At 36.5% G+C, this 20,556-nt stretch overlaps 6 protein-coding genes across 10 annotated transcripts; 2 read left to right on the plus strand and 4 right to left on the minus strand.

The window, feature by feature from the left end:
* Positions 1–64: 64 nt before the first annotated feature.
* On the minus strand, positions 65–2,456 carry LOC105268980 (tRNA modification GTPase GTPBP3, mitochondrial). Of its 3 annotated transcripts, none has more exons than XM_011308924.1 (5): positions 2,307–2,456; positions 1,845–2,018; positions 1,328–1,444; positions 478–1,246; positions 65–331 (listed from the first exon to the last, which is right to left on the minus strand). In XM_011308924.1, exons 1-5 carry the CDS (start codon positions 2,434–2,436, stop codon positions 91–93), a joined length of 1,431 nt encoding a protein of 476 aa, XP_011307226.1. In that variant the 5' UTR covers positions 2,437–2,456; the 3' UTR covers positions 65–90. The 3 variants fall into 3 exon arrangements, with proteins under 3 accessions (XP_011307226.1, XP_011307227.1, XP_011307225.1); XM_011308925.1 differs by adding an exon at positions 2,112–2,228 and having other exon boundaries at positions 478–1,444; positions 2,307–2,379; XM_011308923.1 differs by having other exon boundaries at positions 478–1,444.
* A 5-nt stretch (positions 2,457–2,461) lies between these two features.
* Hinfp (Histone H4 transcription factor) lies at positions 2,462–4,703 on the plus strand. Its single transcript, XM_011308926.1, has 2 exons — positions 2,462–2,552; positions 2,911–4,703. Exon 2 carries the CDS (start codon positions 2,917–2,919, stop codon positions 4,585–4,587), a length of 1,671 nt encoding a protein of 556 aa, XP_011307228.1. The 5' UTR covers positions 2,462–2,552; positions 2,911–2,916; the 3' UTR covers positions 4,588–4,703.
* A 95-nt stretch (positions 4,704–4,798) lies between these two features.
* On the minus strand, positions 4,799–6,906 carry Dnz1 (DNZDHHC/NEW1 zinc finger protein 11). The gene is made up of 4 exons (XM_011308927.1): positions 6,782–6,906; positions 6,331–6,612; positions 6,049–6,207; positions 4,799–5,875 (listed from the first exon to the last, which is right to left on the minus strand). The coding sequence occupies exons 1-4, from the start codon at positions 6,892–6,894 to the stop codon at positions 5,599–5,601; spliced, it is 831 nt and encodes a 276-aa protein (XP_011307229.1). The 5' UTR covers positions 6,895–6,906; the 3' UTR covers positions 4,799–5,598.
* Positions 6,907–8,013: 1,107 nt separating this feature from the next.
* On the plus strand, positions 8,014–9,466 carry Noa36 (zinc finger protein 330 homolog Noa36). The gene is made up of 5 exons (XM_011308928.1): positions 8,014–8,158; positions 8,239–8,409; positions 8,582–8,813; positions 8,893–9,057; positions 9,153–9,466. The coding sequence occupies exons 1-5, from the start codon at positions 8,039–8,041 to the stop codon at positions 9,398–9,400; spliced, it is 936 nt and encodes a 311-aa protein (XP_011307230.1). The 5' UTR covers positions 8,014–8,038; the 3' UTR covers positions 9,401–9,466.
* A 526-nt stretch (positions 9,467–9,992) lies between these two features.
* On the minus strand, positions 9,993–15,990 carry Eaat1 (Excitatory amino acid transporter 1). 3 transcript variants are annotated; one of them, XM_011308932.1, is made up of 9 exons: positions 15,805–15,990; positions 13,619–13,883; positions 13,362–13,548; positions 13,127–13,169; positions 12,881–12,926; positions 12,422–12,608; positions 12,115–12,348; positions 11,674–11,865; positions 9,993–10,968 (listed from the first exon to the last, which is right to left on the minus strand). In XM_011308932.1, the coding sequence occupies exons 2-9, from the start codon at positions 13,872–13,874 to the stop codon at positions 10,683–10,685; spliced, it is 1,431 nt and encodes a 476-aa protein (XP_011307234.1). In that variant the 5' UTR covers positions 13,875–13,883; positions 15,805–15,990; the 3' UTR covers positions 9,993–10,682. The 3 variants fall into 3 exon arrangements, with proteins under 3 accessions (XP_011307234.1, XP_011307233.1, XP_011307231.1); XM_011308931.1 differs by having other exon boundaries at positions 13,619–13,886; XM_011308929.1 differs by lacking the exon at positions 15,805–15,990 and adding an exon at positions 15,331–15,538 and having other exon boundaries at positions 13,619–13,886.
* Positions 15,991–17,825: 1,835 nt separating this feature from the next.
* Cks30A (Cyclin-dependent kinase subunit 30A) lies at positions 17,826–20,109 on the minus strand. Its single transcript, XM_011308933.1, has 3 exons — positions 19,688–20,109; positions 18,761–18,888; positions 17,826–18,671 (listed from the first exon to the last, which is right to left on the minus strand). Exons 1-3 carry the CDS (start codon positions 19,741–19,743, stop codon positions 18,610–18,612), a joined length of 246 nt encoding a protein of 81 aa, XP_011307235.1. The 5' UTR covers positions 19,744–20,109; the 3' UTR covers positions 17,826–18,609.
* Positions 20,110–20,556: the final 447 nt, after the last annotated feature.

Consider the following 20,556-nt stretch of genomic DNA (forward strand, 5'->3'; position numbering starts at 1 on the left):
AGAATTCTATGTCTTAAAAATTCTCACCACTTCTCACTATTGAATTTCAAAACATTGGAAACTTATCACTGAATTTGTCATTTATTCCTCTCATTTTCCTATACAAAAACTTGTAAAAATAATATCTAGAATTTCTTCAGTGCTAATATCGCCTGTAATCTTCCCCAGTTCCCGCATGGCATTACGAATTTGTTGAGCAGCTATCACCATATCGTACTTCTCCCTGGAACTCATCTCCAGATACTTTTCTAAATACTCCACGCAATTAGTTAAGTGCGTCCTGTGCCTCGCTTGACTTATCGTCGGGTCCTCTCGAGATGGGTTGCCACAACTGCAATTAAAAAGTCAGGATTAAAGTGGTCGGAAAAAATCGAAAAACTTTGCAGTAAAATCTTTCAACAAGATAAAAACATTTCACTAAAAATACTTTTTCAAGAATATTTCAGAATTATAAAGAGTAAGGCGTAATTCATTTACATCGTTTGAAATTTCTTCTCCAACGATTCCATTAACTCTCCAAATCCTTCCTCAGTGGTACATGAAATAGAAACAGCCTCAATTTTTCTCAATTCTTTTTTTACCTCCTCTTCAATTAAATCAGTTTTATTAACAACGATAACACAATTCCTTGACAGCCCATTATCCGCTGAGATAATCTCACTCATCTCTAATTGGTTAATATAATTTTTCAGGTACTCTGGAAAATCCAATTGACTCGCCACGAATGAAGATGCATCGATCATCAGAATAATGAGATCTGCATGTTTAGCATAACCTTTAGCTCTCCTAATTCCCTCGATCTCAACAATATCCTGTGTCCTCTCAGCAAGTCCTGCAGTGTCAGCTAGGATCACAGGATACCCACAAATATTAGCATTCAATTCCACGACATCTCTGGTGGTTCCAGCAATTGGCGTTACAATTACAGCATTTCTCTGAACCAGATAATTCATGAGACTGCTCTTGCCAACATTCGGCCGACCAATGATAGCCGTTCTCACCCCAACTCTCAGGATCTCCCCCTTTCTGCCATCGGCTAAATGCTTCGATATCATTGAAATCAAATCCTTAATGGTTTGGTTCGTAATCGTGAGAATATTACCCTCTAGGTTGTCATCCTCACTGAAATCAATATAAGCCTCGATGTGTGCTAGACTCTTCGATAAAATAGCCTTCCAGTTATTGTACAGCTTTTTGAGATTCCCATCTGCTTGGAGCAGCGCCTGCTTTCTCTGCTGCTCAGTTTCTGCGTGAATTAAATCAGCCAAACCTTCGATTTCAGTCAAGTCTAATTTTCCGTTGTAAAACGCACGTTTCGTGAATTCACCTGGCTCAGCCGGTCGGAATTTCAGCTTTCCTAGGGCTGACATTATCGCTTGGAGGATAGCTGAACCACCGTGAACTTGAAATTCAACACTGTCCTCGCCTGTAAAAGAGGTGGGACCTGGAACAGATTAAAAAAAATTCACGAGTTTCCGAGCAAGTCTTGATTATTTATCTTGAATAATTAAATTATAAATATAAAATGAAAAGGGATGGAAGGCGCTTTCAGTGCTCATGGAAAAATATATTTAAATAAAAACGCTGTCTACTACTGAATATTCATGTTTCTTTAGAAAATTTCAGTAGGTTGAGTAATTCTCGCCTTCTTACTGCTTAAAAATTCAGAAGTACCTTAAACTTTGAAAGAGATTAAAATTTAACGTTCGAAAGTTAGTATCCGACTGTCCACAAAATTTTAATTCAGTTTAATTTATTTATTGTTTTTCAAATAATCATTCGTGGATTCATCTCCCGTTTCGTGACTCAATTTTATTTCTCTCAAAACAATCTCGCTAATGTACCTGGAAACCATAAACACAATCCCTTGTCAATTACGTCACGCGTAACAGGATCAAATATTTTTCTTAGGAAGGCTCTTCTCGGTTCTGGATTTGTCAAATTTGTCATTTTTCTGAGAGCTTCGATGGCAGCACTACCCGATACTCGTACAACAGCAACACCACATTTTCCTTGTCCTGTAACGATAAAAATAATTGTCAATACACTTTAAATTATATAAATATAAATAATTTAAATAAAAATCCCAAGAAAAAATAGAAAAACTCAACTCTGAGTTCGATTCATCGGAGATTCATAATTGTTCATTTATGATTGACTCCATGATAGGCTCAAGAGAAAATGCCTTGAGGATTTTTAATATAATACCACTGAATCAATAATTGTGGCTGAAATGCATTTGTGGTATTTATTTATTTGGCAGAATAATTTTCTTAAAGATTTCGTTATAAGAAGGGAATATTAACCGGAGGACAGGGCGTAGATGGTGGAGAGGGTTCCATTCATTCGAGTCAAGAGAATTCCGCCAGTATTGTGTCGATGCGACGTCAGTGCACTTATACGTCTCATCACTCTCTCGCAATTTAATTTCCACATTATTATGACTGCCCAGCTTTTTTTTCTCAAATAGTTTTTCTACTTAGCATCACAGTGTACGTGCTTAAAGCACAATTAACGCTGATTAAAGTGGACAAATAACCGAATATTTGTGGGTAAGTACTGGGATGGTTATTCTCTCGAGTAAACCATCATGGCGCACACCTAACGAATCATAACAAACGTCAAGAAATTTCTCACGCAGCATTCTATGCTCAACGCATTTCATACCGTTAACAAATTCCAGTATGATTTTTCATTTAGTAGTTGAGCACAAACTTGTTGAATCCATTTTATCTCAGGTTTCTTTGATTCCAGTAGCAAGAAATTCGGCGGTATATTTGAACTTGTTATATCTCATGATACTATGGAAATCGCCATATTCATGGGAATTCCTGAATGGGTTTTCCTGGATTTTGTCGTGGACACGTGTCCTTGAAAAAATGTATGTTCGTTTAATTCTTCGTGTTTCAGCCAAATATGAGTGATACAATGGAAGGATTGATGGCAGACCAGGAAGGCCAGGAAAAATGCAAGATCTGGGTGAAATCACAGACTCAACTTCTGGAGCCATCAGCGCCGAGTCTGAAACGTGAAGCTGCCTGTGACCTTGAGGAATACTTCGAGACTGATTCGGAATTTGACTCGGTGTCGGAATGCGGAGCCAAGAAAAGGAGATTTGGCATTCAAGTTAAAAAGGAAGTTTTAAATCTCGTCTGCGAATGGAAAAATTGCAGCTTCAAAAGTTGTTCGATTGATCGTTTCCTTAGTCATGTGGCGACTCATGTCCCTGACTTGGAGATTAAACTGAATGATAGTGGGGATCAGGTGTATGCTTGTCAGTGGCACGATTGTGGATTTGAAAATGGAATTTCCGAGGAGATTACCAGACACGTAAATTTTCATGCATATCATACAAAGCTTAAGTGCATTGGAAGTAATATCAGGGAAAGGATTAAATTGCCTAAATGTCACCGCGAAAATCTGGGGCTACATGTCTTCAACATCTCGTCCCCGCAATTATGTCAGTGGGAAGAATGCCTGAAATTGTTCAACAATTTCCAATTATTTCTGTACCACATAATTCAACACTTGGAGAGTAATCCCCGGGGGAATAAAGTCGAGGGTGGAGTGCGTTGCAAGTGGACAGGCTGCACGGCAAAATTTCCCAGTGTTTACAAACTGAAGGATCATATCAAATGTCATACGAAAGAAAAAATCGTTGCATGCCCAGATTGTGGAAATGTCTTCGCCTCTAATACCAAATTTCATGACCATTGTCGGCGACAGATTCCTCTAGAAGTTCAAGGATTTCAGTGTTCATACTGCACAAAATTCTATCCCACAGAAGCCATCCTGCGTGAACACATGAGGTTTCACGTATTCAATCACAAATGCAAGATCTGTGACATGAGCTGTGAATCTCCCTCGAGCCTGGTAAAACATATCAGATATCGGCATGTGTCAGCCAGACCATTTCCCTGTCAATTGTGCTCACACTCTGCCAAGTCTCAACAAGATCTCGATTCACACATGACTGTTCATACGAGTGGACCTAATTTTTTTTGCAATTACGAGGGATGTACTTACACGTGTAAAAATGCTTATGTATTTGACAAGCACATCGAGAGGGTTCACAGCTCTGAAGTCCGTTGGTACTGCTGCCACGAATGTCCGATAAAATATCGAAAGAGTTATACATTGACGAAACACCTGGTGGATGTTCACAATCTGCAGTGGCCAAGTGGCCACAAGAAATTCCAGTACATCAGAGAACACGATGGATGTTACAGATTGCAGAGATTCAGGTACGAGGGGATCGACGACGATGCTGCAGGATCAGTGAGCGAATTAGAAATCGATGATCCACCTAAGGAGTACAAAATAAAAGTTTCCAGAAAAAATTCAAAACGTGGAATTCCCAATTTTGAGATTGTCGAAGACACTGGAGAAGACGATAGTAATGTCGCCTTAGAAGTGAACACAGACGCTGAAGACAGTGCTGGTAAATCGATGCCTGTTATCTCAAACATTTTAATCTCAATCGATGAAATGGACGCTTACGGGAATATAATTAACAGTAAAATCATCAAGACTCAAGAAACAACAGAGCTGCCACCATCAGACGAGCCTCCTGTCATATTAACATGAAAATTGATAATCCCTATTTTCCCATATATTTTTGTAACTTCACCTAGCATCATTGTGTAAGGAAAATATTTTCATATAATTTCAACTTTTTCGTAATCAATTCTGAAATGAACAGTTCTCGGCTGAACAAAAAGTTTATTCGCTGAAACTCATATTATAATATTTACTCATAGAAGCCAATTTGGCAGGACAATAAATTAGAAATCAAGTAAATTCATAAACAATGGGAGTACAAAATATTCAACACTTCCAATACAAAATGAAGAGCCTTTGTAATCACTCATAATTTTTACACATCAGTCGTATCGATACAAAAAAGATTAAAGTAGAAATAACAAAGGAGGAATACTATACTGCACCTTAGGAATCTTAAAAACTTTATCACTTTCGTTATTGCTTTTGTAATACACTTCCATCAATAAGAGGCGAAAAATTTTTATCAATAAATAGGCATTTTGCAATTATTTAAACTCAAAACCTAGACTAGAGTAAATGTGTCATTTTTCTCGATTGACGGAAGTTCATCCACACGTTATTGGTGTTATAAATAGTCTGTATATATTAATATTTAAGTTTGAAGAAGGCGGAGGAGAATTCCGTGAAAGAGGAAATTATTGGTAGACCTGTAAATTCTCGAAAAGCACGTAATAATTGTACGGTATGTGTATATATTGATGTGATTGATAGGTAAAAGAGCTAAACGCCAATTGAAAGGATATGTCTATTCGAACGGTTCAAAAATCCCAAAACTTACAATTGACGGAAGAATTCCTAATTCAATCATTCTTGTTTATAATCATGAGTAATGAAAATACTTTTCTCTTAACTTTAATGCTAATAGAGATGGGGTGAAATGGGACGTTTTTAGTCATCAATATTTTGAGATAGGCAGATGATATTTAGACATTTGTCTTCTGTTTTACTTTCAAGGTCTTGTTTTAGGCTTTGAGATGAGACTTGAGGATTTAGAGAGGTTCATCCTATCTCATCCTCCTCTCATTATTCGAATTTTTAGACGTCATGATCTATCAGACGCTCGTCACGACGAAATGAATAACGTGGAGGATTATGACAGGGAAGGAGCCAAAAGACTGGATGACTCTTGCCGCAAACTTGAGCGAGAAGAGTTATTGCACGACGCGATTTTTGCTGGTAATGGTGGTGAGCTCCTTGTAGACGATCTATCGGAGTTTCATCACCGAGAATCGCTTGGAATTGATCGATCAGAATTGCCACTACGAACATGCCGAAGAGAGCTGATTCCAGGACCAGTATCACACAGTGAAGTCTGCAATTAATTGTCACATTTCAATCGAATTTTTAGTGTTTAATAAATACACATTTCATTTATTTATTCATTTTTTTGTTAATTGAGGAAAAATATTTCTTTGGTATAACTTTCATTGAGGGAATGAATCCATCATCGTTGCAGTAATGATGGAATTTCTGTATTGTACTTACATTCGATTCTGTTTTATAGCAACATCGGTACTGCACTGGGGGCAATCGCCGACCCAAGAAACAATTACTAAAGATATTGCATAGATCGCCAGAACCCCAACATACACCAAGAATTGAATAAAATATTTTTGATTTCGCTCCCCAACGCAATTATTTATCCTGAAAATTTAATAAAATATTATCATTAAGATTTTTCGAAGATGTCTAAGCACATGTATTTCTTGTAACTCGCAATGAAAATAGATTGAATTTAATTCGATGAAATTGAAAGAATGATCTCACCATGGACAATGATGATCCATCCGCCTAATGCACCTCTCACAGATCCTGCAATGATGGGCCCTGGGGGGCCTGTAGGTCTCGCATCTAGTGCAAACACTCCAGTCATCTCTCTCCTCGCAGTCATCACTTGCTCCAGAACCACCTGTATGAATATCCGAAAAATCCATTCTCGTCTGAGGTAGTGGCACCACACCAGGGTCACTGCAAATCGCCTTCATGTGCGCCATCATCAGGAAGAGAACAACAGTGTTGAATGACACCACATGAAAGGGGCCCCATAAACTGAAAAAAAAAATAATTGGCTGATACCCCGCGATCGATACCAAACCACAAAAGGCACTTGAATAGCCTTAATTCGTAGAACTTGCTAATCACTTCGATAATTATTCAAAATATTCATAAATTCAAAGCAGACTCTAGTCGAAGAAATAAAGAGATAATAAATACTAACCTATCCTGCATTGTATGGAGAATAATCCACCTGATAACAACATAATCAGCATAAAAAATCGCGATGTAAGTCACAATAATACAAACAATTCCACAAGGGTCTCTCACAAACATTGTCAACCTTGATACTTGAATCGAGCCAAACAACGAACACCTCTACACTTCCCACATATTAAAAAAAATGCCAACGATTGTTTACATCCAAATGATTGCTGGAACTGTCACTGATCATTCCTCCCTCATCCACTGACTCAATGAAACGTCATATTAACGAGCACAAGTCATCCGATGACTTTCACAACAACTTTTTTCACTCGTCGAGAGGAGAAATCACAGAAACTTCAATCAAATATCACGATATCCCTCACCATCGCTATCATAAACCGAATTGAACTCGTAGTTATAATCATTAATTAATTCAAGAAAATTCAATTATTTATTTTTATCAGTGTCGAGAAAAAATTCTTCAAAAACGATTTCGACCCGATCAATCAACTATTAGATTAAATTACACTATCAACTACGATTAGGTGGTTAATATTGACAGCTGACAACGTCGCTTTCAAAGACCGACCGCTCTTCCATTACTGTCAGTATTCCAGTTAATGTCACATCAATGCACCACCTCTCAATCCTCCACATTTTTGTCAAGATGGTCTAATGGTAGTCTAATGATTATATCTGGATATATTATTGCCGCACACTGTTTTCCCACGTGGCATACTCTGGCGCGGAGTTCACGATTTCTCGCCAAGTTCCAGAAACTATTATATTCGCATGCATTTAATTTTCCAAGATATTAATTAATTTTGCCTAGCCAATGGAAAATAGAATTTTTTAATGGTATAAAATACTGAAGATACAGGGAGAAGCGAGTCAAAAGACTAAAAGTGACAATAACAAGGCCATTGTCAACAACAGCTAAATCTGTTACATGCACTGTTATAACCTTAAACCTTTGCCATCTCAATCTTGTAACGCATCACCGAAGATGACATGAATATTCAACTCCACATTCCACCAAAAATATCCGGATAAAAACTCATTGTCGAACTGTTTAATTAACGGGCAAGTACACGGATCTCTGTTCCTGTTAAAATAAAAAGTTACGATTTTATGATAGAGATGTCGTTTAAAAAATCATGAAGAGCACGAGCACCACATGACGGGGAGTTGGAAGTGGAAGAAGAAATAAGTGGATATCAGTCCTTCCTCGGATCTCAGTTAATTAATAAATTAGAGTGATTAGAGAGAGAAAATGCCGAAGAAGAAGACTGGGCAGAGAAAGAAGGCTGAAAAGCAGAAGATGAGGCAGAAGGAAATCCGGACTGCTAAGGATCAGGTGGACCTGGCCAAAATGCCTTGCAATGCGGTTATGGTTCGTTGGAATTTATTTATTATTGTTAGTGTGGGTTTGATGAGGTTTAAATGGTTTTCATATATTTATTTATTTTGCAGGAATGCGACAAGTGCAATAAGAAGCAGAAGAGTAGGGCCTTTTGTTATTTTTGTGGGACTGTTCAACGACTACCCATTTGCGCACATTGTGGCAAGATTAAGTGCATGTTAAAAACGGGGGATTGTGTTGTGAAACATGCTGGAGTGTTCACCACGGGAATGGGCATGGTGGTATGTCAAATTGGTTATTAATTTATTTAATTTGGCAATAAAAATGAAATCAAATGGTTTCAATGTTGCACTTATCGCTACTTTTCTCACGTATGCTCATATATTTTTCAAAGACGTTTAAATACGTAGTCAATTAATCCTTGTTGATTATGATTGATTATTTTCTTACCAGGGTGCTATTTGTGATCATTGTGAAGCCTGGGTCTGTCATGGAAGAAAATGCCTGACTGCTCATGCCTGCACGTGTCCCTTAATCGATGCAGTTTGCCAAGAATGTGAGCGAGGAGTTTGGGATCACGGAGGAAGGATATTCCGTTGCTCTTTTTGCGATTGTTTTCTCTGTGAAGATGATCAATTTGAGCATCAAGCCTCATGTCAAGTTTTGGAAGCTGAGAGCTATAAATGTAAGATACTCCTATAAGGGTTTATTATTTATGATAATATTAATTTTGAATTAATGGTTATGTAAAACTTTTTTTAAAGGTCAATCCTGCAATAAGTTGGGACAATACTCATGCCTCAGGTGCAAAACATGCTACTGTGAGGATCACGTTCGTAGAAAAGGATTCAAATATGAGAAGAACAAGGCAATTCCTTGTCCCAAATGTAGTTTTGAAACTTCTCAAACTAAGGACCTCAGCATGTCGAGTAAGTTTTCTTTGATATATTTTGTTCATATATTTTTTCCGTCCCATATAATATATAACAAATCAATAATTCTTTTGACTATCCACAATTTACAGCGAGAAGTCACAAATTCGGAAGGCAAAATCAAGCAGGTTACGATTCTGATGAAGAAGGAAACAGTTACGGTTATTATGGAGGTAGTAGTTATAATTACGGTAATAGTTACGGTAATACCGATGGCGCAAATGAAGACTCTGAGGATGATGATGACGACGATTATGAGGATGGAGAGGAGGATGAAACATCAACAGAGTCTGATGATGAACAGCAAAAAAATGATGATAAATCTGATATGAAGAAATAGCGAAAATTTATATATTTTTCAACAGATAATAATGCAATTAATAAACCGTCATGGTCATTCTACAAATCACTGCACACTAATTCGGCCTCGGAAATTTTAATAATTTTGCTGCATTCCTTATTTGAAGATAACTGAAATATTGATTATTTGCAATTATTTCGATATCTAATAAAAAGAAGTAAAAAAATTATTGGAGAATGGTTTTCGAAAGGCAGTTCACCAATTGTACAGTAATAATTCGTGATGATAACACTGCATATATCTGAGAATAATCTCAATGTTGTTCTGTCTTATCTAGATGTGTTCTATCACTCCAACACAAAGGACGGATTATAACATTTTTAACGCAATAAAAAAAATTTTAAGGATAATATATTTGCCAGGATATTTTGGATTGCATAATTCGTAAAAATAAAATTGTAAAGAAAATGTTGATTTCGTATTATTTACCAACTATTTATCTTTATTAGTTAAAAATTGTATGACATCTTTTCAGGATACTCATCATGGGTGATTTTTTCAGTATATATATTTTTTTTTTCGGTGCAGATGAAATGAATAAAAAAGGGTAAAAAAGAATAATGGACCTGAATTTTTATCGACAGTTTTATAAAACTTTTATTATAAAATTACACGACTTCACGAATGCTGAACACTTGTGAAAATATTCTGTCAGCATAAGTCTAACGCCAATAAAATAGACGGACATTAATTATCAACACCATTAAATTCTAGGAACAATTGACTTATTCGCATAGTAGACACCATTGGTTGGACTGGAAGTTTGATTTATACCATCGACAAAAACGGATAACAGATCAGTGAAGCGTGATGAATAGAACTCAACGAAATTTATCTGCGCTAAAACTTTGGCTACAATCGAGCATTGGATATTCAAATGCTTTTCCATCGAAATGTCAAATCTCTTATCAGTGTCCATGACCTTCAGTGTCACTGTCATTCACCCACTAACTTACCCACAAATCAATTGTTTTCGCCGGTTTCTCCATTATTTTATGAAAACAAGAGAGAATTATTACCGCATCGCTCGCCGTAACAATCTAAATTGTTCATAAGGATTGAGTACTTCAGCCATCGACAGAATAATTAGATATGAGAACAACAACACGTCATGCATTTCTACAAATGCTTCGTCATAATAATAAAAAATATATGGCAAGCCCTTTGAGTATTGTTAAAGTGTAATCACACGATAATTGCGATAAGTATCAATTGATGGGCAGTACTTGGTCGCATTCTCATTAAGGCAAAAAATTAATGCTCATGCCTCAGCTTTGTTCAAGTGTGTGAGCTCCACGATTTCTTCGCTCTTTGGTGCATCCATTCGTCGCAGCTCCTCCATACTCATTTTTTCAATAATTACCGCTGCTAGTGCATCGCAGACAACATTGATTGTCGTTCTGAATCGATCCAAAAGCCAATCGACTGCTACAATTAGGGTGACATCCTCGGCGGGGAGTCCAACAGTGTCCAACACCATCACCATGGTCACCAATCCAGCCTGAGGAATTCCAGCTGCACCGATACTAGCTGCTGTTGCTGTGATACTTGAGATGAAAAATATTAATTGCTTTTTCACTCCATTAAAAATTTCATCAGATAATGGCTCTCAATCAATTTTTCAAATTATTCGAGAGTACTCAATGGATCATTGGTTGTTGTTAATTATTTTATAGTATAACGGTGATTCTATTTTCAATCGTTTGCAAGTAAACGATTTTCTATTGTTCGATTCCATATTGTGATACTTGAAATCTCTTGAGTCGTCACACCATAAGACCTTCGAAGCTATCTGGATATTTCTCGATATCGGGAGAAGCGCCGGAATGATTTTGAAACATGACACGCACGTTTCGAACTTAAAGACTCAATAGAAATATCGTAATTGTGTGCTCCGTGAGATTTCGATGGAGAGGCGAAGTATAAAAGCTAAGTCAATAAATTTCCTCTGTTGATATTACAATTCATCCTTGTCTTTATTTTCCAGAACTGACGAGGAAATCAATTAGCAGATGAAAATAAAAATTGTCTATCAAGACGGCAAAAATTTGCGTAGTAGCAGAAATTTTCTGAAGAATTTCTGTTCGTATGGGATTCATCAAAACCAATTACAGTGGGGAAAACCGATCATTAACTCCGCGATTTTAATGTACGTTCAAGAAATGCGCGGATCAATTTGTTCAATTAATTATTTTGTTGTTTTCCTCGTGTAGCGAGTGCAAGATAGTACAAAAAATTTTTTTCATAATTACCTCACACCGATGATTTTGCTCCACGACATCTCCACATTTCTGACTTGAGCGATGAACAGGGCAGCCACGGCCTCGTAAAGTGCAGTGCCATCCATGTTGATTGTAGCTCCGATTGGCACCACGAATTTCGATATTCTGGAATCCACCCCCATATTGTCCAAACACTGTAGAGTAATCGGTAGAGTTGCAGAACTGCCAATCAAATTGATTATGCGAATAAATAAAATGTGCAGACCAAGATTTCAATTTATACTTATTTAAAACAAAATATTAATTATCCAATTTTTATTTATTTGTTTTTGCAACGTAAATTCCGATTTCAGATTCAATGTATTTATTTAAATCCTGCAATTGACGTTCTTGCTAATTTATGAATGAACGAATCGACATCGCTATTTACGTTGAGACATTTGGAAATAAAACTCAAATATTTGTAAACACCTTGACGCGGTTCCGAAGGCGGTAACCATGACGTGACTCATTTTAGCCAGTGCTTTAAACGGTAGCTGTCGTGTGCATACGAAGAAAATTAAGGACAGTGTGCCGAAGCCGTGGATGAAGAGCCCCAGGAGAACAGTCATGAAGTACAGTCCCAGGGTTCCGACCACAGCCCCAAGATCATCGATTTCCAAAATTTTCGAGGCAACGAGGAAAGTAACACCGATGGGCGACACCCTGCGAATTAAAACCGATGAGATAAAAATGATAATTTTACAATTACGATATGCAATGATATGCAATTTCATACCAGATAACCCAGTTGGTGATGATCATCATGGCTTCAGAAAGTGCAGTGAAAAAGTCGCGAAGTGGTTGTCCCGATTCGCCCATTTTTCCAAGGGCAATACCCAGAATAATCCCGAAAATAACGAGTCCAAGGGTGTTGGTACCATCGCCGTATACGTGTCCGATTTTCCATTGCAAAATATCATTCGCTGAAAAGTGATTCAATCCATAAAAATGACTTCCAATCTAAATTTCCGAACAATGTTATCAGAGATACCCTTTGCTCCATTTTTCATGCATCAAATGACATTCTTTCGCACAGAGAAAAGTAAAGAAGAGTCGAGTAAAAATGAATAATAAATAATAACAATAATAATTCAATAAAAAAATAGAATAATTAAATCTCGTTTAGGATTGCACGAATTGCTTACCGATTTTTCTCCAACAATTTTTTTCTATCGTACATTTTATCGAAACTCACCTTCACTCTCCGTAGCATTGTCTGGTTTAGTGAGGGTCGTTCTGTACTGTAAAAGCAAGATAAGTATTCTTCATTTTCTGATCAAGTAATGACATGTTAGAGTGCGTGGGTGGCGTCCTTGAGAGATGCTGCGAAAAAAATCTCCGGAAAATAGAGAGCTGATAAGAGCAGTTATAAATTATCTTGCTCAGTTCGGATGATACCGGATTCGTTATCAAAACATTGGGGACATATAAAAATACTTACTTGTTTAATGCAGGCTTGCACCAGATTGGGCGGGAAGATATTTCTGAAAAAATCAACATCAATTTTCTTTAATCTTGAAAAGATTATGAAATACGACCATACGATTAATCATAAATACTAACAAGATCTTCACTGTTTCCTTTGGATTAATAAACAGTGCAATTACACAAGGAAAAAGAAGTTTGTTGGAAATTGAAGGAAAATTACATTGAGATTTCAAGAATTCAACAATTACCTGACTAAATCTAGAAGAGTGTCGGTAGTAGTGACGTCTCTTGGTGGAGTAAGATCTTCATTAGTTTTAAAAAGGTTCTTGTCACCAATATGCCCAGGTTGTATCGATGAAACCAAAATAATTCCGAGTATCACAGCACAAATAGTTGTTGTGGCATAATAATAAACAGATCTCATACCGATTTTACCTTCAAGAGAATATCAATATCATTCGCAATGGGTTATCAGTGTGGGGTTGGAGATTTTTAAATAATTTACCAGATAATGTGAGATCGAGACTGCCAATGGCACTGACAATGCTGGCAACGATGAGCGGCAAAATGAGACCTTTTAACATTCGAAGGAAAAGATCGCCAAGGAAATTAATGTACATGATCTCACGTTTTGACCACGAATCCTTCGAGGCTTTCAAGATGAACCCCAGGGCAACACCTCCAAGTACACCAAGAACTGTCAGTAGGGTCAGTGCATTTGCTGACAGACAACTCTTCCATCTCTTTCCCAATTTCGCCATTTTTTCCGGCTGCTAAAAAGTTTTGCGTGATAAAATTTATTTCATTCAAACTTTTTACATTGAAATTTTATTTTCAATTAATTTCTGTACTTCTCAAAATACGGGAGATTGTCGAATTTGTATAATTATAATTTTTGTAGCCATTAATTAATTCGGCAAAAGGTATTTTGAAAATTTAATTAACTTATTTAATCTCGGAGATACTCTCCTCTTTTTGCCACTCCCCTGCCGAACTCTGCGGAATAAAATATTAATTGGAAATGAACGAGCGTGGGTTTTCAGAGAATCATAAAAAAAAGTGGGACAATTTCGTATTGCGTGGTATTTTTTTGGACGCAATGCGCTTTCGTTTTACGGTTCATTGAGCGCAGGGTACGGAGAAACAATGCATCTTTAACGATTCGAGAAATAAACTCATAAATCTTTCCATGTTTCGTCTGCTCCATTAAAAATCTTTATCTCTAATACACACAGTAGAACAATATTTAAAGAAGAATATTGCACTCTCGGATTTTTGTCTTCGAGATTGCAAAATGTTAATTGGCTGTTCAATTGCGAAGTGGAGTCTGACCTTTGCTTTTGGAGCATTCGAGCCTTGAAATCCCGAATTTTTTTTCTCGTCGTCACCGACCGCACTATCCTCCAAACATATCGAAATTACGAAATCCCTGAATTACACAATATCCAAAGAAAAAATGATAATTGGAGTGGTTCTATCCAGACATTATTTGATAAACTGCCTTTAATTCCGATGTCTTCGTTGTCAGTGATAAATCTGTCAACTGATAAGGATCCATGGGGCTCGGGTATTGAATCCAATAACAAAATAAAATCATTCACTCTTGAAAACATATTTGGGTTTTTGAATACTCGATCGCCAATTGCATCCCATTCCCACATTGTAAATGTGGATTTCATTTATAATAAATTCCCCAATTAAATTTGTTGTTTATATCATCATTAGTAAAAAAAAAAATCGAGGATTTGCTGATTAATAGAGCCTCTCTGTCTAATAATGAAAAATGTGAAATAATAAATTATTGGATACAATTGGATGTTCTATTTTTTTTTCTGGAAAATGCCGAAATAATTCGACAGCGTAACGCATTGATAAACAAATAAAAATCAATTCTACTCGCGATTTCCTCTCCCTTTCTCTATAATCTGATGAATAATTCACCAGTTCGCCCCCATTCCTCTCGTAACACCCAACCGATAGTTAGAATCTCGAAAAAATTTTTCCGTTCCAATCAGCAGAGCAGATAGCAAATGACATAATAGCGATGATTCGCTCACTATCTCGTCTGCAAAACAATTATCCACTGAACTGTCGCAAATTTGCGGTTATTAATTTTTTTTTGCACCAAGAGAATTATTCCTGTCGATTAAATAAATTCGCACGTAGCAAGTTTTACAGTTACTATACATTATATTTATATTTTAATAATTCACGTACCATTAATTTTGATAATATTTCATATTTTCCAATTTCCGCAAATTACTTCGCGTTTCTTGATGGAATTTGAAGCCGAATTTTAATCTGAAATAATTTTTTCCCAGTGTACTAACGGTCGGAGATTTTTTCATTTAATTTCCATGATTTCCAAGAAACTGAACACCGGACACATGAACAATACCGTCAACTGCACTCAAATGGTTAAATTCGCGGACGCATACTGCACCCTGGAAAGAGCGGAAAATCTAACGGTTCTGTTCCGCAAATCTCGACTTCCCTCCACTCCTGCCTTTCCAACACCCATAAACCATTCCTAAGGTTTCAAATAACCACAAGCACACGAATTCCCAATGATTTCCATGATACGCCAACTCCACATAATTGACCCCTTAATGAAAAAATAATCATCAACGAGGAGATGAATTTCGCGCGCGTTTCATCGAGATTCCCTCTGGAAAGAAACCAAAAACTTACCCTAATATTTGAAAATGCACCGAATTTCAGAGGAGTTGCAGAAATTATCCGAAAGCTCGTGGAATTTCAAGCACTGGGTGATTCTTACTCATGAAATAATGAATGGGAATGTGACAAGTACTCGCGATCGCGACAGCTACACGCGAACTGCCGGAGGATACATGTGTGCAGCCGCTGGAGATGTATATTCCATCGGCACTTTGCGATGGTTTGAAAAATAAAAAAAAATAAAATAAAAAATGTACAGTGGGAGAATGTCGTGCGCATGCGCACGTTGGGAAAGAGTGAAGTGCGTTGGAGCAGTGGTGGAATGCGCAAATGTAATGAAAGGGAATAGAAAAGGGACACACGTGGCTAGACGTCTGATAATGCATTGTATTGCTTCAACTCATCTTTTGTTTGTGAATTATTTCATAATTGGCTAGAGTCTCTTTCACTTCTTTCTTCTGTCTAGCCGATTCAGCTATCGACCCCCTTGATCTTGTCGCTGATTAAATAATATTGGAGTCATTCATCACCATTTGAAACTGATTTTTACTACTTACCTATAGAAATTTTCCAATTGAGTCCAAAATTCCGATTTTTTGTGGTAGGCTGATTAAATTATTCAATGAATTACACCGGGCTCCTAGTGATCGTGTGTTTTAGAATTAACGCTGAAAATGTTTAACAATCTTCAACACCGGACGTCTCTCGATATGTAAAAAAGCAATGATATATTAACAAGAAAAACATTTATGATATTAATATTCATTTATTATTATTATTGTAGAGATAAATAATAAAAACAAATTTAAGACAAGAATTTGAGTGTAAAATTGACTCTGTAGTTTTAGGGATTCAATTAGTCGATGTACATCTACTTAGAAGAAACGATTTTTTTTTCTCAGTACTCGTAAATTTAATGTGACACATTTCAATCAGTAGTCTCGAAGAGTATAATTCATTCATTGGCATAATTACTGCTATCAACCGGTGCAGCTCAACGAAATAGGCGTTATGAATGCTCCAACACTTGTTGATGATCATTGCTGCTGAATTATGCATAGATACACATAGAATAAAAAATGAAGGGACTGTACTGCGCAGATTAACGCGGAAACATCCACATATGTAACCTTGGACCAGCATGCGATGAATAAGAGGAATTTCAAGGCAATTACAGCCTCGTGGTACCACATATTCACCGATATTTCGGGGATCTTGTTTTTTTTCTCATCTAGCGGTCAGTTTATGGTGATGACATAAAAATACACGACGAGACCTCGGTGTCTCGGACATCAGCGATTAACAGTGTTGATCTTAATTTATTCATAATTTGTGGAAATTACTGTGGGAAATTGTCACACGTCACGGTGCGAAACAGTTTACTTCCGTTAATTATAGTGAGGTCAATGCAGATTAATTAACTGTTCAGTTGGGTTCCATAGGCATTGGGAGTTATAAAAATTGCAGGGTTTCAATTATTGAGTTGTACGTTTTTCCAAGTATGAGAATAGGAATTAATTTGTTATTCTGGTAATGAATGTACGACTCATGCGAGTTTGTCACCGTACGTGTAATTTTTTTCATTGAATTTCGATTTTTTATTATTACCGACTATAAACCATCCGATCAGAGAGGGTTTTTCACTCTAATGGCATGTGGTTCTTATGTAGTCAATAAAAAAGACAAGGAGAATATAATTTGCCTAGTTATCATACTTTGTTTCAAGAATTAGAATATGTTAATTTGGTATTCTAATTATGAATTCAACATTTATGCCGTATTCATCATTAAACAATTATACTATTGACATGGGATTGAGACGAATGAAGAAGGCCTTCATTAATCATATATTCAACTCTCTGAGTAATTCTATCTTTACGATTGCAAAAATTGAAAGAAGCTTCATTGATTCATTATTCTGACTGACTGCAACGTCCAAAGGATTATATAATAATTTTCGTATAGTTATTGTCACGTAACAGAAAAATAATAGTAGAGGATAGTTCTGCAGCTGAAAAGAATAAAACTACATATTCAGAATCAAAACAGTTTTTATTTCCAACTGGTCCATTCATGTTAACAAAATTTCAATGAGGTATTTGTTCCTGTTTCTATCAGTCTTCTACAGCCACTTCTTCATTTTGATGAAAAAATAAAAACACTAAGACATTACAAACATTAGTAGCGTAATAAAAGACAAATGGTTTTTTTTCTCTCAAACTCGGTTGAAGACTGACCAATGGATTATAATTTCTTTATCAAGGCACGTGTACAAAATACTAGTATTTAATTCCCGTAATCTAATTTATACACAAAACAGTGGACCCGAGTCGCTTGAACGATATGGAAATAACGAGAGTAATCGAGCATCAGCTTTGCATGAGTTTATAATTATAAAAGATGTAATGAAATGATACTGAGTGACAAAAAAACTCGAAAATGTGGACTTTTAGACATTTCTCTTATCAAATTATTTACAGACTTAATCTACAGAATTATCGATGTAATTGAATTATTTTGAGCGAGGGGAAGAGCCCAGAGAGCATTTTTTAAATAGATCAATTAAATAATATTAAATCCACAGCTGTTCGATGACGAAGACAAATTGAATCAATCAATTGATAATAAAATTAATGAGGCGTGGTCCTACTGACAAATCGACCGATGAAATCTCATAACACTAATGCTTATCATTTTCTATACATAACTATGAGAAGGTTTCAACGTATACAGGATCGATGAGCTCTTCCCTCAGCAACCGACAATCTTAAAAATTACGTTAATTGTTAGATTAAAGTACTCTCAACTGTTCCACTCTCACTCTAAGTTCTCTGGTGGTGGCGTCGTGATTTTCCTTTTAAAGAGGAGAATGTGGGGCTCTGGAAGTGAAGAATCTGAATTAGAGTCATGACCAGGAGATATTTTCAGACTCGTTTCAACTGAATGATTAAATAGGAATTTATTTTACCTGGTTGGTGATTCATGTAATGAATCCATCCTTTACTCTGTCGTACTCCTAATTCTCTCCATTCCTGTTCGGACATTAAATGAGTTTTTGGTATTTTTTTGTTGAAATCCTTTGGTAACACCACGTGCCTGGGGAAGAAAAATTACTGTTTGAATGGATTGATTGCTTCCAATTTGTCCGCCGAATAAATTGGAACTTGGAGCCGAAATTTTGGTAAATATTCCTTATTATTTCGTATTGGTGTAAAACCATATGCTGTACATTAATTAGTTTGAACCGACTTCATCAGCTGAACTAAACTCATTTCATTAAAGGTTTAATGAGGTCTCAAGGTTTCTTTCAATGGAAAATATTTTTGACCAATGAACAAGATGACTATTCTGCCTTATTAATCAAATTCATCATTGACCATTTTTCATTGGAACAGCTGTTCAATCATTAAAGTTTTAGATTAAAAATAAATCTAATCGTCTACGAAAAAGTTCACCCATTTTTTCACCCAAGACTGACAGTTTTCGAGATAAACTGAATTTATCCGTTGACCTGATGCTTAAACCCCATTTTCTCTACGCGATTCATCATATCATCCTCAGACCTCTAAAAATAATTCTACATTCTGGATGATGTAAACTCGCTAATTCCCAAAAACCGGTTGAGATAAAATGGGTCCAGAGGCCCATAAAAACCTCAGACCTCGGCCATTTAAACGAAAACACGACAAAGAGAGGACGAGCGCTCTAGAAAATTCTAGAAACCAAAATAACCAACAAAATGGTCGGTAATCAACTCCAAGATATGTGTCAATTCTCATGACCTTTCAAATGCATCCATAACTATTTAAAACCCCGAGAATCTATAATAACATTTAATTTACGGGTTTAATCGCAAGAAAAACTGGTGAAAGGCTTTGTTCAGAGGTTATCTCACCTGTACTCGAATTCATCGTCGTAGTATTTGTCTGAGTAGAAGATTTGACTCTCCATGTTGTGCTTCTAATTATCCCGAATTTTTCCGGTGCACTTGATGGGCACAATGATTGCCAATTAAATTGATGAGGGAGTGTTTAAAAAACTCACAAATTGTTGAAGCACCCTCTTGCAAAGGCGTATTATACTGATGAATTTGAAAGTTAACGGATGCCGCTTGAGAAAAAGGGGTGGGAGAACTGCTGGAGTCGAAATCACATCCAGTAACAAATAAATAAATGCATTTTTTCCACCCAAAATCATAAGTATTAAGTGGAACGACTACCTCGAGTGTTTTTAACACACAATGGGAGGTTGAATGTTAATTTGTCTGAATTGAAAATAAATTATTCTTAATTATTGGAGAGTGATTGAACTTGGGATTCGATTATTACTTACGAACTGCTGAGAGTTTCGTCATTGACTCGGGCAGTTGTGCTTCAGCTGGGAAATTCAATATGACGGGGCCAACGAGGATTGACTGAAGTAGAGGCTCAGTTCTGGGGGTTCGAGTGACCCCAGCGGCATCGTCGTACTGCATCCCAAGAGAGGGAGGGCGCCACACGCAATGGGGGTGTCGTCCCGTCATGAAAATCGAGGAGGTATTCACTGAAATTTGAAAATTCAAAATTTTCAAAAAAGTATCAGGGGGCATGGAAATCGAGGAGGCATTCACTGAAATTGGAAAAATTTAATGTTTTCAAAAAAGTATCAGAGGAGCATAAAAATCGAGGAAGTATTCACTGAAATTTGAAAATTCGAAATTTTTGAAAAAGTATCAGGAGAGCATGACGATTGAGGAAGTATTCGCTGAAATCTGAAAATTCGAAA

Source organism: Fopius arisanus, unplaced genomic scaffold (assembly GCF_000806365.1).
Source record: "Fopius arisanus strain USDA-PBARC FA_bdor unplaced genomic scaffold, ASM80636v1 scaffold00063, whole genome shotgun sequence".
NCBI lineage: Eukaryota > Metazoa > Arthropoda > Insecta > Hymenoptera > Braconidae > Fopius > Fopius arisanus.

Excerpts from the sequence above, each read along its gene's own strand:
- LOC105268980 (XM_011308923.1), bottom strand. The coding sequence starts at position 2,436 with ATGTGGAAATTAAATTGCGAGAGAGTGATGAGACGTATAAGTGCACTG. Across the intron at positions 2,019-2,306 it reads CATCTACGCCCTGTCCTCCG|GACAAGGAAAATGTGGTGTT; the intron begins GTTAATATTCCC and ends TTATCGTTACAG. Across the intron at positions 1,445-1,844 it reads ATTGTGTTTATGGTTTCCAG|GTCCCACCTCTTTTACAGGC; the intron begins GTACATTAGCGA and ends AATCTGTTCCAG.
- Hinfp (XM_011308926.1), top strand. The coding sequence starts at position 2,917 with ATGAGTGATACAATGGAAGGATTGATGGCAGACCAGGAAGGCCAGGAA.
- Dnz1 (XM_011308927.1), bottom strand. The coding sequence starts at position 6,894 with ATGTTTGTGAGAGACCCTTGTGGAATTGTTTGTATTATTGTGACTTAC. Across the intron at positions 6,208-6,330 it reads ATGGATCATCATTGTCCATG|GATAAATAATTGCGTTGGGG; the intron begins GTGAGATCATTC and ends TTAAATTTTCAG. Across the intron at positions 5,876-6,048 it reads GCTATAAAACAGAATCGAAT|ACTTCACTGTGTGATACTGG; the intron begins GTAAGTACAATA and ends AATTAATTGCAG.
- Noa36 (XM_011308928.1), top strand. The coding sequence starts at position 8,039 with ATGCCGAAGAAGAAGACTGGGCAGAGAAAGAAGGCTGAAAAGCAGAAG. Across the intron at positions 8,159-8,238 it reads TGCCTTGCAATGCGGTTATG|GAATGCGACAAGTGCAATAA; the intron begins GTTCGTTGGAAT and ends TTTATTTTGCAG. Across the intron at positions 8,814-8,892 it reads GGAAGCTGAGAGCTATAAAT|GTCAATCCTGCAATAAGTTG; the intron begins GTAAGATACTCC and ends CTTTTTTTAAAG.
- Eaat1 (XM_011308929.1), bottom strand. Across the intron at positions 13,170-13,361 it reads ACTCTTCTAGATTTAGTCAG|AAATATCTTCCCGCCCAATC; the intron begins GTAATTGTTGAA and ends TGATTTTTTCAG. Across the intron at positions 11,866-12,114 it reads GCCTTCGGAACCGCGTCAAG|TTCTGCAACTCTACCGATTA; the intron begins GTGTTTACAAAT and ends TTTGATTGGCAG.
- Cks30A (XM_011308933.1), bottom strand. The coding sequence starts at position 19,743 with ATGGAGAGTCAAATCTTCTACTCAGACAAATACTACGACGATGAATTC. Across the intron at positions 18,889-19,687 it reads GACGATGAATTCGAGTACAG|GCACGTGGTGTTACCAAAGG; the intron begins GTGAGATAACCT and ends TTTCTTCCCCAG. Across the intron at positions 18,672-18,760 it reads TTACATGAATCACCAACCAG|AGCCCCACATTCTCCTCTTT; the intron begins GTAAAATAAATT and ends CTTCACTTCCAG.